This window comes from Petromyzon marinus, chromosome 52, assembly GCF_048934315.1.
Source record: "Petromyzon marinus isolate PM22_M1 ecotype Great Lakes invasive population chromosome 52, UKy_Petmar_22M1.pri1.0, whole genome shotgun sequence".
Classification (NCBI taxonomy): Eukaryota; Metazoa; Chordata; class Hyperoartia; order Petromyzontiformes; family Petromyzontidae; genus Petromyzon; species Petromyzon marinus.
This window is the reverse complement of record NC_133718.1, coordinates 6,421,502-6,440,230: the sequence shown is the minus strand read 5'-3', so window position 1 is coordinate 6,440,230 and position 18,729 is coordinate 6,421,502. Positions and strand designations below refer to the sequence as shown.

The 18,729-nt window shown below is 44.4% G+C and overlaps 1 protein-coding gene across 1 annotated transcript in view; it reads left to right on the top strand.

Moving 5' to 3' along the window:
* Positions 1 to 57: 57 nt before the first annotated feature.
* LOC116953584 (uncharacterized) overlaps positions 58 to 18,729 on the top strand; it is a 53,101-nt gene continuing 34,429 nt past the window's right edge. The window contains exons 1-7 of the mRNA XM_032973910.2: positions 58 to 84; positions 6,707 to 6,780; positions 6,922 to 6,996; positions 8,114 to 8,188; positions 12,891 to 12,988; positions 16,648 to 16,713; positions 17,586 to 17,777. Of these exons, the coding sequence (XP_032829801.1) occupies positions 6,735 to 6,780; positions 6,922 to 6,996; positions 8,114 to 8,188; positions 12,891 to 12,988; positions 16,648 to 16,713; positions 17,586 to 17,777 (552 nt within the window). The 5' untranslated portion in view covers positions 58 to 84; positions 6,707 to 6,734. The remainder of the gene's footprint in view (positions 85 to 6,706; positions 6,781 to 6,921; positions 6,997 to 8,113; positions 8,189 to 12,890; positions 12,989 to 16,647; positions 16,714 to 17,585; positions 17,778 to 18,729) is intronic.

Here is an 18,729-nt window from a genome sequence, read left to right as displayed (position 1 = left end):
TGGGATTCGATTCGCAGAGTGGTTCGATTGGTTTTGTAAATCGAATCGATTGGGATTGGGAGGGAATTACGGTCCTTATGCCAGGTTAGAGGGTGATTTCTGGTGGTTGTTTAATTTTTTTTTATAAACCTTCGCAATTTCTACGATGTAACGATTGAGATTGTTTTTTGTTGTTTAATTGGCGAGAGTGAACGAGAACAAACGATAATTGTAATTCTGAAAACACGTTTAAACAAACTATTTTACACACCTTCGTGACAACAACAAAAACAATGTGGATGGGAAATGGCTCTTCTGTATAGTGAAGTTTTTTTTTATATTTGCGTTGTCTTTGTACCGTTCGCCTTTTGGCGCTCTCTGGGGGGGGGTGATCTGACACATTGGTGAGACGAGGCCATAAAGAACAAGGTTGTTCTCTGGTGTAGGTTTAAAATAAAATGCAAAAAAGTTTATTATCGAAGCATTTTTGCATGTTCACAAAGCACGTGTGGTTAAAATGCAGACTGCAAAAAAAAGGTTTTTTTTATTTGAACCATCTTTAACGCACGTTTTATTGCCAGGAAGTAAACACCTCTTCTTATTTTTGTTCATACTATAAAGTTACCCTATCGGTGAAAGTATTTCATCAATAGCCTCTCGACTGCTGGATGGAGGCTTTCCGACGTGCACGGTGTCGCGATGCCAATTTGAAAACTTAATTTCTTTTGAACCGGGTTTTGCTTTTTTGGTGTTTGTGTCCATCACTCATCCACCCCACCTCCGATTAGCACGATTGGGGCTACGGGTTACGGGGTGGTACGAAAGAAGTTCAATACACACAAACCTGTACTCATAGTCATCAAACCACGCGGTTTGCCCCGTATTTTTGTACAGGGATATTGAGTTTTCAGGTCCATACGGAGTACAGCCGTTTCAATACGGGCAACATAATTTTTGTTTAGTCGCTTTTTTGTGTGTCTATTTGTGTGTCTGTCTTGTGATGATGGGACTTTGTAGGATGAACGTTGAGATTTATAGGGGGGCACGGGATGACCGATTTGGTCTGTAATAAGGTAGGGCATTGACAAGGGTTTGACAGGTTTGTAGTGGTGTGTGTACTAGTGGTGAGTGTAGTAGTGGTGAGTGTAGTAGTGATGAGTGTACTAGTGGTGAGTGTAGTAGTGGTGAGTGTAGTAGTGATGAGTGTACTAGTGGTGAGTGTACTAGTGATGACTTTAGTGGTGAGTGTAGTGATGAGTGTAGTAGTGGTGAGTGTACTAATGAGTGTAGTGGTGAGTATACTAGTGATGAGTTTAGTGGTGAGTGTACTAGTGGTGAGTGTACTAGTGGTGAGTGTACTAGTGGTGAGTGTAGTGGTGAGTGTACTAGTGATGAGTGTAGTGGTGAGTGTACTAGTGATGAGTGTAGTGGTGAGTGTACTAGTGATGAGTGTACTAGTGGTGAGTGTACTAGTGGTGTCTGTGTTTCTCCCTTGTGATGGGACTTTGTAGGATGAACATTGAGATTTATAAGGACCACGGGATGACCAATAAGTTCTGAATTGATCTGCTATAAGGTAGGGCACTGATAGGACGTTGACATGTGTACTTTGAGCTTCCCAAAAGCTCACCTTTACTTACCCTTGCAGGTTAAAATGGCCTTCCCAGTTTCTATCTTGATCCTCTTTGTCTCTCCGTCTAATTTCAAGCGTCCACTTTCCGAATGACTCTTTCCGCAACTTTTCAGCTTATGTTCCATTTTAATTGTGTGGCTATTCCACTTTTCTCATGTACACGCTGTTATGTAATTGCAGGTAATCTGCAATTATTTCACAAAAAAACACTTTTAGTTTTTATTTTCGGTACATTGCTATGCTCTTATTTGATTATCATATATTATATTTTTATTGACAAATGTATTGTAACCTGCTCTTGTTCCCCCTCTTTTTTTACTTAATAAATTTCACTAAGAAACGTATTTGGTGATGATGCTGCTGCTGTTGTTGTTGTTCGTGTCGCAAAGCACAAACAACAACAAAGACAAAGACCCCCCGTGTAGCCTTTAGCAGACTTTTGGGGCAAGTGCTGTTAGCGAGCAGCACCTTATGAAGGCCGGCACGGCACACCACGCCCGGCCGCCTTTGTCTCCCCTTGTGGCGATGTTTACTACACACCGCACCAGGTACTCATTTGAGGCTGAGTCGACCTAGGGGAGGCCCCAGGACCGGGAATCGAACTCGGGTCGCCGGGTTCGTAGCTCAGCGTAGCGCTAACCGCTACACCACCGCTCCCCCACACAAACAAACAACAATAACACACGATCGATCGTTCGTCACAAACTGCCTTAACTAAAAAAACGGACGACGACGTTTCGGGCAACGGCCCTGATTAAACGAGGCGACCCACACTTGTGCAGGGCTCGTGAAAACAAAAGAAACAACAACACACACGTGTTGGTCAGTCGCGAGGCCTTAATTAGAAGAAAAACGGACGACGACGTTTCGGGCAACGGCCCTGAGTAAACGAGGCGGCCCACACTCGGTGCTGTTTAACCCCCCCACCCCCCCTTAGTTCGACATTTGCGAGTTTCGTTTCCGTGTAGTGACGCGCGCGCGCGCATTTCCAGACAAGCCAGCGTCAGGAAATCGAAACTCCCCGTAAGAGACACAGAGACGCAGACACAGAGACACGAAGCAGACAGAGACACAGAGAGACACCGCGCAGACAGAGACACAGACAGACACAGAGAGACACGAAGCAGACACAGAGACACGAAGCAGACACAGAGACACCGCGCAGACAGAGACACCGCAGACAGAGACACACACAGAGACACGCACGACACACACACAGACACGCACGACGCACACACAGAGACACACGACACACAGAGACACACACACAGACACGACACACACACGACACACAGAGACACAGAGACACACACAGAGACACGACACAGACACACACACAGAGACACACACACAGAGACACACACGACACACACAGAGACACACACACAGGCACACACACAGACACACACACAGAGACACACACAGAGACACGACAGACACACCAAACGAGCTGTAGCCCTCGTGAGTTCGACTTCCAGCGACACACGCGTTTACTGAGTGGCCGCACTCGTGAAGACGAAGAAGAAGAAGTCGACCCTGTTGCTTTGGTAAATTACTACAAGCTTGACGTGGGGGGCTTTTGTTGTTGTTTTAAAAACGAGATGGTTGGTTATTTAACGCTACGGGTTCAGCACGACGTCGAAGGGGAGTACTGTAGTAATATTGTTAATGTGACGTTAAGGCGCTGGTGGCTAAAGATTGTCGTGTTTAAGTTGTAACTCGCTTGGTGTTTGTTGTTGTTGCTGCTGCTGCCAAGTTGAACGTGTTCGGTCTGCCGAAGGTGTTGTGTGCACTTTATATATAAAAAAATGTACGGGTTATCGATGTTAGGGGTTTCGGCGTGGCGAAAGTTGTGGTAAAATTTTATTTTATATATGTTAAATAATATAACTTGGCCACCCCCGGGGGGAGGGGGGAAGAGAGAAATCCATCCAGCAGTGGAGTGAAACGCACGTGGCGGGCAATAGGCGCTCGCAAACCAATGGGGGGGGGGGGGGGGGGGGTTGTTGCTTCCCCGAGCATCAATAAAAATTTTTTTTGTTAAAGTACGGAAATAAAAAAAAGTTAATTGTACGTACGTAGGTTTTATTTGTTTTTTTGTTGTTTTTATATTATGGTAAGTGCGTGTAAAACATCGCGGTAAAGGGGAGAAACTGGTCATAAACACACGAGGCTCGGGTCGATCTACTGCTGGATGAGTTTGTTGATGATGGGGTTGAGTTTGGGGGGGGGGTGTTTGACTATACTTCACCAATCCTGTTGACTTCAAAGTTGTGATGATGATCATGACGGAGTACTATGCAGTTATTATAGCTTTCGTAAATTACTAGAACTCGCAAACGCTTTCCGCACCAGTGTTGGTTGTCTGTGTAATTATCGTAAGGGTCGATATTATTTAGTATTGCTTCAGCGAGTGTATAACAACAACATCAACAACCCACACGGCTTACCCCCCCCCCCCTATTCTTGTACAGGGAAATTTAGTTTCTATGTTCATACGGCGGCGTACAGCCGTTTATAATAGGGGCAATAACAACAACAAAGTTTTTTTAGTGACATTGTTGTGTGTGTTTATCTCTTGTGATGATGGCACTCTGTAGGATGAACGTCTAGATTTTTTAAGGTGGAGGGGGGACGGGGTGACCAATAAGTCCTGAATTTATTGATCTGTAATAATGTAGGGCACTGATAAAGGGTTGATAGGTTTGCAGTAACATTGTCGAAAACCCATTAGTTGTAAATAACCTGCTGCTTAAAATCAAGACTTGTTAACAAAAAAAGTGTATTTACTGTACAGTGGTATAGTAATAATGTAATACCCCACAGTAAGTATTATAATATCTTAACTGGGCATTGTGTGGCCTTCCGGTATGGTATATTGGGGCCGTCCATAAATGACGTCACGCACCTAGTGGGGGGGGGGGTCAGACATTTGTGACGATGTGTGACGAGGTGGGGGGGGGTTGAGAAATGTGACGTCACATCAAAATGCGTAACTTTAAATAAATGTAGAATTGTTATGACAACACTAATTGTTATAACAACACTCCTACAACATCAGAGTGCAGCGCCACATTAAATACGCACTACAATGACAATAGTTTAAAGCGATTTTTTAAGCATGGTTTATTTTCAAAATAACAATATGGTTTGGGGGGGGGCAGAGCTTTGTGACGTCATATTTGAGGGGGGGGGTCTGACTTTTTGTGGCTCCGTGTGACGAGGGGGGGGGGTCAAAAATCGTCCAAAATCGCGTGACGTCATTTATGGACGGCCCCATATATAAATATTGAAGTATTTTTTTTACATCAATAGGTGCTCTGAAACAGTACAGCATTTACACTGCGTAAATGCCTGATTCTTGGATAGTTTTTTTTTAAATTAAATGTCATTATTTACCTTCAGTATCAGATTGAGTGCATACGATACGTACTGTGTGGAATCGGTGGCTTAGGGGCCGTCCATAAATGACGTCACGCACCGGGGGGGGGGGGTTAGACATTTGTGACGATGTGTGACGAGAGGGGGGGGTTGAGAAATGTGACGTCACATCAAAATGCGCAACTTTAAATAAATATAGACAACACGTTCTACTTAATTAAATAGACTTTTTGACAAATGTTTTCTCCTACAACATCAGAGTGCGGCGGCACATTAAATACGCACTACAATGACAATAGTTTAAAGCGATTTGAAGCATTTTTAAAAACAAACTTGGTGGGGGAGGGGGCAGAGCTTTGTGACGTCATATTTGAGGGGGGGGGGTCTGACTTTTTGTGACGCCGTGTGCCGATGGGGGGGGGGGTCAAAAATCGTCAAAAATCGCGTGACGTCATTTATGGACGGCCCCTTAGGAGATGTTAACTACCTCGCCAGGTACGCATGAGGCCGTGGGTTCGACACCGATGCTGGTGCCTGCTGCTGCACATTTGGTGTTTGCGGTGTCTCTCTCTCTCCCCCATCCACATTTTAGCTGCTGCTATAAATTTCCACGCCTTACCTGCTAAAATAGAAACACATTTTTATTATTATTTTTTACCTACGCGACTTTACCGAAAGAACCAAGAGTTATGGATCCTTGCAGTCACGCAAACTTCAAATCTAAAATACAAACAATTGTCCAAATAGTTTATTTGTTATTTTTCATTCCTCCACTTACAGTACTCGCCTAACAGGTCTATCAAGCTCGACCTTGGATTGTTTTTGCAAAATTAAAAATTTCAGAGATTTACCTGCAAGTGACCACGGCTGCCCGTGGCAAAAACCATCGCCAGATCTCGCCAGATCTCGCAGGCTAGTGTAACACGTGTGAGCCTGGCACAGCGCTCGTATCAATGAGGCCAAGGTGGTGGTCACCATCAGAGAGCACCACAGCAACACGCAATGTTGCACTGCACTTCTATGCTCCCGCCGCCCCCCTCGACGACCAGCGTGGTGAAGTATGGCCAAATAAGCTCCCCTTAAAAACCTGCACGGCATGGGGAGGGGGACGCTATCATCCAGCAGTACTGCATTGGGTTAGAACATTGTGGCATGGTTTTGTGCTGTGTAAGAAACCTTTATTATCGGAATTTGGTGGTATTTACTTAAGCAATGCTCGTCACGTGTTGTTACTTACGTGTATTCACATAAACTTATAATTTTTTTTTTGTACAGGACATGCACAGTAGCCCTTTGTATTAATCCACTGCTGGATGAGGGCCTATCAACGCCGTGCGGGTCTTTGGGTTTGTTTGACCACACTTCACCAAACTGGTCTGTGCGGGTTACTGCTGTTCTGTATTTCTTAGTACCGTTTGTTACCAGTAACACAAAACGTCGACAAGTCGAAGCGTGCGCCTGTAAAACGTAACTTGCAGTTAAATTAATTCACTATTTATTTCTTGGCAAGGTGAGAGTCAGTGCCCAAGTGTAGCCATTGCAGTCCAGTAAATGTTAATGGAGGGCCAAGATTTAGAATCGTGGTACTCCCCCGTTTTTGAAGATCAACATGCTTATTATGCATGAAACAGTATAACGTATTGATACCATGTTGATATGAATAATAACGGAGTGTGGCCCTAATTCGTGTGCGTCTTTGTGTTTATTTTGCAGTGAAAGAAAATATAAGAAAGGGGGTTGCATGTCTATCCAAGGCCACCTTACAAACCTCATCTGGGGTTTATTTGGTACATCTTTGCCTAATTGTGGTTTGCTGCATTTCTGTTTACATTGTCTGACATCGCTACCCCACTCACAGCACAATAGCGCGCTCCGGTTTTTCCCGTGGGATGACGTCGTATTTACGTTCCTATTTTTTTTATTTGCAGGTTTTAGCTGGTGGGGTTGTCGAAGGCTCATCCAGCTACCTAAACTTTTGCTTTGTTGGGTTTCAAGCCTTTTGTGTGAGACATCCACCTTCATGTGCATTGACAGACTGTATGTGTGTATGTATGTTGAACTTCTTTTGCACCGTACGTAGCCAACCGTTTCACTGTGCCTTTAGGAGGCAGTACACCAAGTAGGTTGTTGGCCTGTTTTGCGCAGTGCGTTCCACTTGCCTGCTGTACCCAACAAGCACCTACAACGCAGACACTTCACAAACATTTTAGTGTAGTGGGACCCTCCTGCAAAAAACGTCTTGGCACTCGGTGAGACATTTCTGGGAAACGGACGCATCATGGCAAAATGTCTCTCTGCTCAAAGACTCGTTTAAAAAAAATAACCACCAGATATGGTTCAATGCGGCTTCCAGGTTGGCTTTTAGAATTTGAATCTAGTTGACCGATTGAAAAAATAAACACGGTTCAATTTGCATAATGCAGTTCATGCATATCCTGATAATGGTGATGCGTTTTAACGACCACAGAGGTATGATGGGCCATTTGAGTTGGGGGTTACATTTGTTAGAGTAACTTAAAACTGTCACTGTTAACGGTTATGTCTGGTTAACATTTCCGGTTTTTGCTTTGGTTTAGTGTTTTTCAGGAGTTTCCCTCTTGCAGTTTTTTCGTTATTTAACAAATATTCTACATGAATGTTGTTCCTTATAATTATCTTGAACCTGAATTTGCAACCACCTTAGTTAAGTTATTTAATTATTTTCTTGTTTTTAAAAAAAAAAACAGTCAATGTTACCTGCTATGGCATACAAATCAGAAGCTTAAAAATAAACACTGACCATCACAGAGATGGTGGATGTGGGGAGGCCTTCATCTAGACCATTTTTCTTCATTGCACGGCCCGCAGGCCACTGGCTGCCCCTGGTGGCCTTTAGTGCGGCCCCCAACAATACACAAACGTGAACACACCCCCATCATGCTGTCAAACCCAGTGGTTTCAAATGTGTGGCGAGCCTCACACTGACGATGTCTTGTCGGCGGAAGTGGCCCCCCCTCGGAAAATGTGCGAAGAACACTGATCTAGACCATGGCTGCTGCTACTGGTGATCATCGAGAGCCTGGTTTATTTAGACGCTGTAACAATTGCTGTTTCTGCGTGTTATTTTTTTCCGCTCTCCAGACTTGACACAAGAGATGGGTGAACCATTTGAGAAGTATCGAACCATAGCGGACTTTGGATATGAATTTAATGAAGGTAACAACTGGGTTACGTTCATCGCTAGTGAAATGTTTGTAGAATACATGTAATGTGTTTGTTAAAGGGTAACGCTGGCAGAGTCGTTCGCACACGGCACTGTTGCACTGAGTTTTGATTGCCGGCCATGGCTAATATTACATGTGATCCCTGAACCGGTCTTTGGCCCGTCTCTACCAACTGTCGCCCAACGAGTGTGGTGAATATTCTTAGCTCTTTCGGTAAAGTCACGTTGAAGGGAAACAATAAAATAATAAAATATATATAAAACAATAAAAATTATTACGACGTTTCGACCATAACACAAACGGTCGTCATCAGGTGTGTCGGTTTGCATAATTTTTTTTATTTTTAAACGGTGTATTTATTTATAATAAAAAAATGTCAGCGCCACGTGCAGTGATTTGGCAGTTTATTTAGAAGGACTAGTCCATCTATGTTCTGAAAAGAGGAGGGGGGAGACGAAAAATTAATGTATGCTGTCTGAAAGCCACTGTAAGTGTGAACAATCAAGACCTGAAATGGTTTATCAAATCTTTCCAATGATTGCTAAGCCAGAATCCATCTTCTCGGTTGAAATTGTCTCTGTGCTTGTATATGTGGATAGCCTCATCAACGAATCTCTCATGGTAGCCAGATGGCTTACAAAGAACCTCTGTCTTGGAAAAGTTCAATGTCATGTGAGCCTACTGAATTATAACAATGATCTGCCACGGCCGAGGTGTTGGTCCTACCGTGTTTAAGGTCTGCTTTGTGTTCACGAATGCGGTCCGAGACATGGCGTTTGGTTTCTCCAATGTAACTACTACCACAGAGGCAACTTAGTTTGTAGGCACCAGGGTACTGTATGTCTGGAATCACATCTTTTACAGACGGAACCAGATCACGGATTTTATGTAATGTGTTGAAACGGACCTGGATCTTGTGTTTATTCAAGATTTTGGAGATCTTTTTTGTGATCCTCGCAATGTAGGGTAAAGTGATAGTTTTGAAAGGCTCCTCAAGAGGGTCCTTCTTCATGGTTTGAGTGATAGCTTTGCGGATTGTATAGTCGGAGTAACCATTAGCCTTAAGAGCTTGGTGTACGTGCTTGAGTTCACTGCCTATGTGTTCCTGGTCGGATATGCATTGGGCTCTATGATACAGAGTCTTGATGAGAGAGTTCTTCTGTGATGGATGGTGGTGGGAATCCGGTTTCAGATAAGCATCCGTATGGGTAGCTTTCTTGTAGACAGAGTGGCTCATTGAACCATCAGGTCTCTTTTTAATTAGGACATCCAAAAAAGGTAGCTTGCCATCTTTTTCGACTTCCATGGTAAATCTGATGGCTGGGTGTATGGAATTGATGTGGTCGAAGAATTGGTCTAGAGCAGGCCGGCCATGTGGCCAGATGACAAAAGTGTCATCCACGTACCTCTTCCATAAGGTTGGGCGCAGAGTGGCAGTCTGGATGGCGTCAGTCTCAAATTTCTCCATGAAAATGTTAGCTATAACCGGAGATAGGGGGGAGCCCATTGGGGTACCCTCAGTTTGTTTGTAGAAAGTTCCATTCCAAGTGAAGTATGTATTGGTTAAACAGTGTCTCACCAGGGGGGGTACCTCAGTGTTTAGTCCTTGATGAACCAAGTCTTCAATGATTGCGATGGTGTCAGGTACAGGAACCTTGGTGAATAAGGAAACTACATCAAAACTGACAAGCAGGTCGTCTGGGGACAGGGAAATACCCTTGATTGTCGATACCAGGTGAGTAGAATTTTGTACCGTAGAGGTGGTTTTTCCAGTGAAAGGATGCAGGATTTCGACAAAAAACGAGCCAGTTTGTAGGTGGGGGAGTTGATAGTAGAGACGATGGGACGAAGGGGTGTATCTACTTTATGTATTTTTGGTAAGCCTTATAATCTTGGTGGCCTGGCAGTAGAAGGTTTCAACGAAAACTGTTTAGATTGATCAATTAATGCGGTTGAATCAGAAATTATTTTGTTGGTTTGTGTGACGAGGCTGTTGGTGGGATCTCTTTTTATTTTTGTATAACTACCATCGTCGAGTAATTCTTTAATTTTGTTGTTGTAGTCTATTTTATCCATGATGACAGTAGCATTGCCCTTGTCAGCTGAGAGGACTACAATATCATCCCTCTTTTTTAATTTATATAATTCAAAACGCTCATCTTTGCTGAGGTTGCTAGCTGGCATCTTAGCGTTTTTGAGGGTTGCAGCGATTTCAGATCTTGCTACGTCTGCAGCGATGTGACCCAGGCCCCTGAGAGCAACGTCTACTTGGGCAATTATATCATTAACTGGTATGTGTTTAGGTGTGACTGCAAAGTTTAGACCTTTAGCTAAAACGGATTTCAGACCATCGGAAATAGAACTGTTACTGCGATTAATTCCAACTTTGTTAATGTCTAACTTTTTGGTGTGTGGGTCCGGTCTTTTGTTGAAGAGGAGGTTAAATTTGGAAATCAGGTTGTCCTTACATTTGGTCGACATAGTAGCAGCTGAAGAGGCAGTCATATTGTCTACATGTTCCCAATCCGATGTGGACATTGTTGCCGTCAATGATAAGTGTGATTTGTAGAGTGTCTTGTCTAACTGATCTAGTTTGGTGCGTATAAGTCTGATTTTTTCTGAGATAAGAGCAAAGCTAGTTTTGAAAAGAATTCATTTCGCATTGGAAGAAGTTACAGCAGCAGAGGTCAGTGTAAATGCGATTGGTATTACCCCAGAGTTGCGGCATCTCTTCAGAAAGGTGAGAGACTCGATCAGCTGAGCCTTCTTATCCCGGAGTTTGTTGAAGGATCTTAAAGTTATGTAAAACCCTCCCCGTAGAGGCGGTTAAATTTTGATTTAAAGCTTTCGTGACTGCAGTAATTCATATTCTTAGCTCTTTCGGTAAAGTCACGTTGAAGGGAAATAATAAAATATATATAAAACAATAAAAATTCTCACGACGTTTCGACCATAACACAAACGGTCGTCATCAGGTGTGTCGGTTTGCATAAATGTATTTATTTTAAAACGGGTTATTTAATTATTTATAATTAAAAACGTCAGCGCCACGGGCAGCGATTTGGCAGTTTATTTAGAAGGACTAGTCCATCTATGTTCTGAAAAGAGGAGGGGGAGACGAAAAATTAATGTATGCTGTCTGAAAGCCACTGTAAGCGTGAACAATCAATTAAGACCTGAAATGGTTTATCAAATCTTTCCAATGATTGCTAAGCCAGAATCCATCTTCTTGGTTGAAATTGTCTCTGTGCTTGTATATGTGGATAGCCTCATGAACGAATCTCTCATGGTAGCCAGATGGCTTACAAAGAACCTCTGTCTTGGAAAAGTCAATGTCATGTCAGCCTACTGAATTATAACAATGATCTGCCACGGCCGAGGTGTTGGTCCTACCGTGTTTAAGGTCTGCTTTGTGTTCACGAATGCGGTCCGAGACATGGCGTTTGGGTTCTCCAATGTAACTACTACCACAGAGGCAACTTAGTTTGTAGACACCAGGGTACTGTATGTCCGGAATCACATCTTTTACAGACGGAACCAGATCACGGATTTTATGTAATGTGTTGAAACGGACCTGGATCTTGTGTTTATTCAAGATTTTGGAGATCTTTTTTGTGATCCCCACAATGTAGGGTAAAGTGATGGTTTTGAAAGGCTCCTCAAGAGGGTCCTTCTTCATGGTTTGAGTGATAGCTTTGCGGATTGTATAGTCGGAGTAACCATTAGCCTTAAGAGCTTGGTGTATGTGCTTGAGTTCACTGCCTATGTGTTCCTGGTCGGATATGCATTGGGCTCTATGATACAGAGTCTTGATGAGAGAGTTCTTCTGTGATGGATGAGTGTGGTGAAGTATGATCAGACAACCCCCATGACAGACACAGCATGCGGAGGCTTTCATCGAAGCAGTGGATTAAAAGGGTTGTTAATGTATTGTTATAAGAGGTGTGTGACCACTCCTATGGAGAGTCTAGCTGCCTCCACAGTACAGTAAAACCTTGGATTGCGAGTAACTTGGTCTGCGAGTGTTTTGCAAGACGAGCAAAATTTTTTAAATAAATATTAATTTGATAAACGAGCGAGGGACTTGCAATATGAGTAAGTACTTATACACTTTGTCTGCCGAGCGTCACGTGATCACAACTGATATACGAGTGCTTTGGATTACAGACACGTTTCCGGAACGAATTATGCTCGCAATCCAAGGTTGTACTGTATTGTGAAGTTCCACTCCTGGCTCTGAACCAGAAATGGACGTGAGTCCCACTCAACACTAGCTGACTTAATGTACATGTAGAGCCCTCCTGTCAATCCACAGCTGAATGAAAGCCTCCCAATTATGTGTGAGTCATGAGGATTATTTGATCCATGTTTCACCTCACTGGTCTGTGCGGTTTGTTGAGGGCAGGCAGCATAGACGTGGGAGCATAGGAGTACAGTCTGACAGGATTTTACTTTGTCCTCGGCTGCCCACAACTTGACTTAATATCAGTGTAAACAGTGTACGTGTACACGTGCGTTCGTCTGATTCATAATTGTTTCTTGGGTTGGGCCACACAGTGATAGTCACCTATGTGTTAAGTGAGTTGCTGTGATTATTAAAAGAGAAGATTGTAAGAACGAGTGATTGAACGTTGTCGTTTCTGTACAAAGGTCACCAAACAGCGCTGCGTGTCTGTGTGTGTGCGCGTCTCTAGATAGGCAGCTCCGAAACATTCAAGATGGGTCACGCTTCCAGTTCAACTTCTATAACAACAGGGGTCGTGACCAGCGGCGTTACGAGGCACTAGGAGAGGTAAGGCACCATCCGGGGATGGAAGCTTCACTTATTTAAAAAAAAACAAATAACCGGGTCACCGCCGCTGAGATCCTGGGTTCACATCTGCGCTCAGCCACTTGTGATTAAGCTGGATTCGCAAGTGTAGAGAGTTGATGGTCTCAACGTGGTCACCATTGACTGCACAAAAATACATCATGCTAAGATTTGGTTCTGCAAGTATTTTTTTCGTCAATTCCAGCTCTAATAATTCAATATGTTGCTATTACTATCATGCAACGATAAGTTATTCTCTGCATTTGGGCGAGTGGGAAAGTGCTGCCCCCTTGTGTGGTTAAAGAAGTCAATTTAAGGGATCTCAGATGTAGTTCTGTGAGATCTACAATAATAAGGGGGTAATGCGCTGCTGTGTGAGAATTCCTAATGGATTATCACCTTATGATATGCTGACACCACAATCAGAATAAACTTGAGGAAAACTAATTGTTTTTTTTCTACTGTAAATGCTGAAGACACAAAATATAAAATGAAGACGTGATTCGTAATAGATTTTTGGATTGGGCCATGTAACGATCTGACCAAAATTGTGTTGTTAAACCTCCACTACCTGACACAGTCAAAATAAATTTAATTCACACGTGGTGTACAAGAATATCACGCGCCGACTGTTATTGTTTCAGCTCACCGATAAGTTGTATGTATATTGAACTTATTTGACACTTTGTACGTAGCCAACCGTGCTAATTGGAGGTGTGGTAAAGTTGAAACAAGTATCTATTAATGTTCTTTCATCTAATTGCTAAACATTTTTCGTGATAATTGTTCTTCAACTTACCGGTGGGTGAGCTGAACAACAATAACAATTGGCGCATCGCTAAACGACCTGTAGACCATGTGACAATTGAATTTGTCTGGCTGTGTTGGGTATTGGAGGTGGTCTTGACGACGCAAATTTGGTCAGGTCGTTACGTGGCCTAACCCAACATTGATATTTGGCTGCGAACATCCAACGGTGTTAAGCAACGACAACTTTGTCGAATTTTAGTGACCCAAAAATCCGGTCTGAGCATATTCTTAATTTGCTCGCGTTTTGTTTTGCCGAACGAACGCACGCCCTCGTGCGCAGGAGCCTATCCCAGGTCGATACAAACGTCCCCGTTGTATTTTGCTCTGTCGAAGCGAGCGTGACATGGGGTTCATGTGACATTTGGAACAAATAAAAAAATGGGTATGGGTGTTTACCCGTGCTCGGTGAAAATGGGGCGAGAATGCATTTGCGGGGAAAATGTACGGATTAAAACTGAATCGGCACAAATATCGCACTTGCCCCAGTGTGACTCATTTGTTTAAGGCCGCGGTTCGAGCACTCGACCCGCAATCATGAAGCGTGAGTTCAAATCCCAGTCGGGATTGTAAGATGTCAACAGTGCTTGTTCTGAGCTGCTAAGATCGGATGCGACCGGGCGCCTTCCAGGTGATTTGGTCGCTCGTTGGTCATGGCGTGTGAGTTGGGCGGTAGTGTAGCAGTTAGCGCTACGCTGCGCTACGAACCTGGTGACCCGGGTTCGATTCCCGCTCACGGTCAACACCAGTGACGATTATCTGAACCGGTCCCGGGCCTACCCTAGGTCTATTCAGCCTAAAATGGGGTACCTGGTGCGGTGTGTAAACATTGCCGCTAGGGAGACAAAGGCGGCCGGGCGTGATGTTGGCCACCCACCCCCTCATGGGCCGTTCAGGCCTTGATAGGTGATCATTAACAGCACTTGCTCCTGCAGTCTGTTCAGGCTATACAGGGGATTTTTGTCTTTGTTGGGCGCCACGGTGGCGAGATGTTAACTACCTCGCCTGGTATGCAGGAGGTCGTGGGTTCGATTCCGACCCTGGCGTATGCATGTTCTCCCCGTAGTTGTGTGGATTTTTCTCCAGTTCTTCCACTTTTTCCTTTCACATTCAGAAACGTGCATTTAGAGTATTTGGTTGCTATAAATTTCCACGTGATAATCCACTTCGTTGAGCTTTCATTTGTGGCCAGGTCGCTTCTAAGAAAGAGCTAAAATAGTTCAGTGGGCCTTACCTGGTAAAATAAAAAAATAGTTTAGTTTTATAGCAGTGTATGAATTGTGTTACTTAAAGCTGAGTTGCGCATTTTTTAGTGGAAACATTTAATTTTTATGTTTTTTTCGTGCAGTCATTGGTGACCAGGCTGAGAACCATCAACTTGCTGTATTCGAGAACCCAGTTTAATCAACGATGTGTGGAACCTGGTTTAATCACGTTTGTTTGGTTCTGGGGTCTAGGATTTCAGCAGTGTTGGATTAGCACCTCTGAAACTGCCGTTAGGAAACCTCAGGCACCTGTAATTTATATTTGATCAAGTTTAAATCTTGACTGAAAGCTTTCGTGACTGCAGGAAATCATATTCTTTGGGCCTTTCGGTAAAGCCATGTAGATAGAAAAATAAAAAAGATATAAAAAAATATCACGACATTTGGATCGCAACACAAGCAATCGTCATCAGGTGCTCAGGCAGCTCTCCCGCTATATTTTTATGTGGCTTTACCGAAAAACCCAAAAAATATTGATTAAGTTTATTAAAGATCCAGTTCATCTCCTGCATGAAATAGTTTGAGTTCAAACTCATAATTCTTCCCTATTCTCTTTTACTCATCAGCATCTTACTTACTTACTCTTCGCTCCCTGTGGAGCATAAGGCCGCAGGCAAGCCCACGCAATGCCGGATGGTCTTTAGCAGAATTATCATCATCATATACAGTGGCACCCCGGAGATCGAACTTAATTCGTTCCAGAAGGCCATTCGAACACCAATTTGTTCGAACACCGAATACATTTTCCCCATAAGAATTAATGTAAACGACGTTAATTAGTTCCAGACACAAGAAATCTCTCATTATACGGGATTTTTGGATGAAGTTTACAGTAATTACATGCATAAAATCATACAAAAAAAACAAGAAACAATAAATGGAATAAATGAATAAATATATGGAATAAATGAAATAAATGAGCATTGAACTTCACTTGACCTGTAGTAAGGAGAGTTGATGGCTTGAGTGGAAGGTGGTGAGGAGGAGGAGGAGGTGGTGGAGGTGGTGGTGTTATTGTTTGGAAGTGGAGTCCCCTTCCATAATAACGTCGGGTAACTGCCCTTCTGGGGTCCTTTCTCTTTCGTGCCTCTTGTCTGCCACTAACTGTGAGTCACTTGAGCGCTTTCTGACTAAAAACTTATCTAAAGAGGTTTGTTTCTGCCTCCGTTTCAGGATGTTTCGAAAATGACACAATTGCATTATCATTAAGCGTCATGCACGCTGCTGGCCACCATGGGTCTCAGCCGCGTACAGGTTTATTTCTAGTCGCGATTGCCCCGTTCGACCTCCGAATTTCGTTCGGTTTCTGGGGCTAAAAAATGTTGGGAAATATCGTTCGAACGCCGATTTGTTCGAGTTCTGGTGCGTTCGATCTCCGAGTTTCTACTGTATATGGCGTGGAGAAAATGAGTACCACCTGGTCAGGCTGCAACATTTGGTGCAGGGAACTCAACAATGGTCGTTGTATTAAGAATGAGACTGTCATCCACCATAGTAATGTGGAATTTGCACCTGTTGCTCAGAGCACCGCCCAGCACTGTTGTGATGTTGTCTCGTGTCAATTTCTAGGTCATAACCGAGCATGTGTACGAACTTCTGGAGAAGGAATGTGGACTGGAAAAGCATTACGTTCCTGTGAGTGTAAAACATACACAGTATATGTATCCTCTACATTGCTGTGTAATGTACCACGTTTATACTACTGGTAGGAACCTCTGGTTACACCAGCCCACGGGATTATTGTGTCCATCCGTCGTGCATCCAAAAATGGGAGGGGTGGGGCTGGATGGAGAGGGGAGGGTGGGGAGGGGCTGGGTGAGGAGGGTGGGGAGGGGCTGGGTGGGGAGGGTGGGGAGGGGCTGGGTGGGGAGGGTGGGGAGGGGCTGGGTGGAGAGGGTGGGGCTGGGTGGGGGGTGGGAGGGGTGGGGCTGGGTGGGGAGGGGCTGGTCACCCCGTGGTGCCCTTATAAAACTCAACATTTAACCTACTCAGGCCGGCTTGTGCCCGCCCTCACAGTCGGGCATACTTGCGAAATACACCACGTGGTGCCGCCGTTGACCCTGGCCATTGACCGAGCAACCCAACGTTCCTACCAGCTCCCTCCGCAGGAATGTGTTTTTATGCTTCATTGTTAAATTGCCGAAGAGTCTTTAGACCGACTGGCAATAGACCAATAGTCCAACAGACCAGTCTATGACGGGTCTCTACACCAGTGGTTCTAAAACTTTCTATAACCCGCAGACCGCTGTCAACACACACAACTATTTCGCAGACGACCATACATCAGTAAGACATTTTAAAAATGTAAAACTACTCCGAAGCTTAGTGTCTTGCAACAGTTCCATGGACGACTGGACGACTTCCTATGGCCTTGTGGGATCGCAGGTTGCGAACCACAGCTCTAGACAATAGATGCACAAGTTCAGCCTCTAATGAAGTAAGTAAACATTAGACGGGCAGACCGGCCTCTGACGGAACTTTCTCCCGCGGGTGCTCGGGGTTTGCAGGTCGAAGCCATCAATGACAATGAACCCTTCAGCTTCATCTTCATGAGCCCCGGGGCGCTGCAGCAGGAGAAGCTGCTGCTGCTCGTTCACGGGAGCGGAGTGGTGCGGGCCGGCCAGTGGGCTCGGAGGCTCATCATCAACGACTGCCTCGACTCCGGCACTCAGATCCCCTACATCAAGCGAGCCATGGAGGTAACTTGAGCCGGGACCGTTGTGCACTTAAGCGGTGATGGTGATTAACAGATATTCTTTGGGTCTTTCGGTAAAGCCACGTCGAGAGGTTCAACGAAAATAACGAAAAACTACGACGTTTCGATCGCAACACAAGCTAGCGTTCGTCCGGACGACGGACGCTTGTGTTGCGATCGAAACGTCGAAAGACCCAAAGAATATGAATTCCTGCAGTCGCGAAAGCTTTAAGTCGAGATTAACAGATAATTATTTCTGGGTCACCATCCGTGGAGGGTGCGACTCCAATGCCTGTCTCGGTGACCTGCCCTCCTCGACCCCGCAAGCACCGTCCCATCCTTGACAACCTGCCTTGACATTTGCAATCAACCACTTTTTTGCGGTCGATTACTCGGGTCCGTCTTTAAAACTGGTGGCCGACTTCATATCCCGTCTCCCGAAGGTGGGAAACCACCTTCAAGCGTGGGCTGGGCGTGACGCAGACGATAATGGCACTAGTAACGTTACCAAGCCCCACCTTTAACCTCCCGTTCAGCGGCACACATGGGACAGGTGACCAAAACTATTTCCCCCGACTGTTTTCGTGTTATCTGATTGGTTGAGTAATGAAACCGATACTCGGTAGAGTAATCAATTGTGTAACTAATCGGACAGCCCAGCTGTGTATGTAATGCTTCCCCACTCAGCTTTTCTAGGACAGGGGTGGGCAGGATATTAAAATACCTTTTCCAATGGTATATTAATTTTATTGCCAGCCGAGTTGCCTTGCAAAAATTGCATTTTTAGCTCAATAGGTTTTAACTCGAAGAGGCTACATGTTAACACAACTTGGTCACATCTGTCACTGCAAGAGGCCCTTATGGACCACAAAGGCAAGTGTTATTGAGCACATTCATACCGGCATGGCACCACACCCCGCCGCATTTGTAGTGGCGGAGTTTCCAGGTGTAAATAT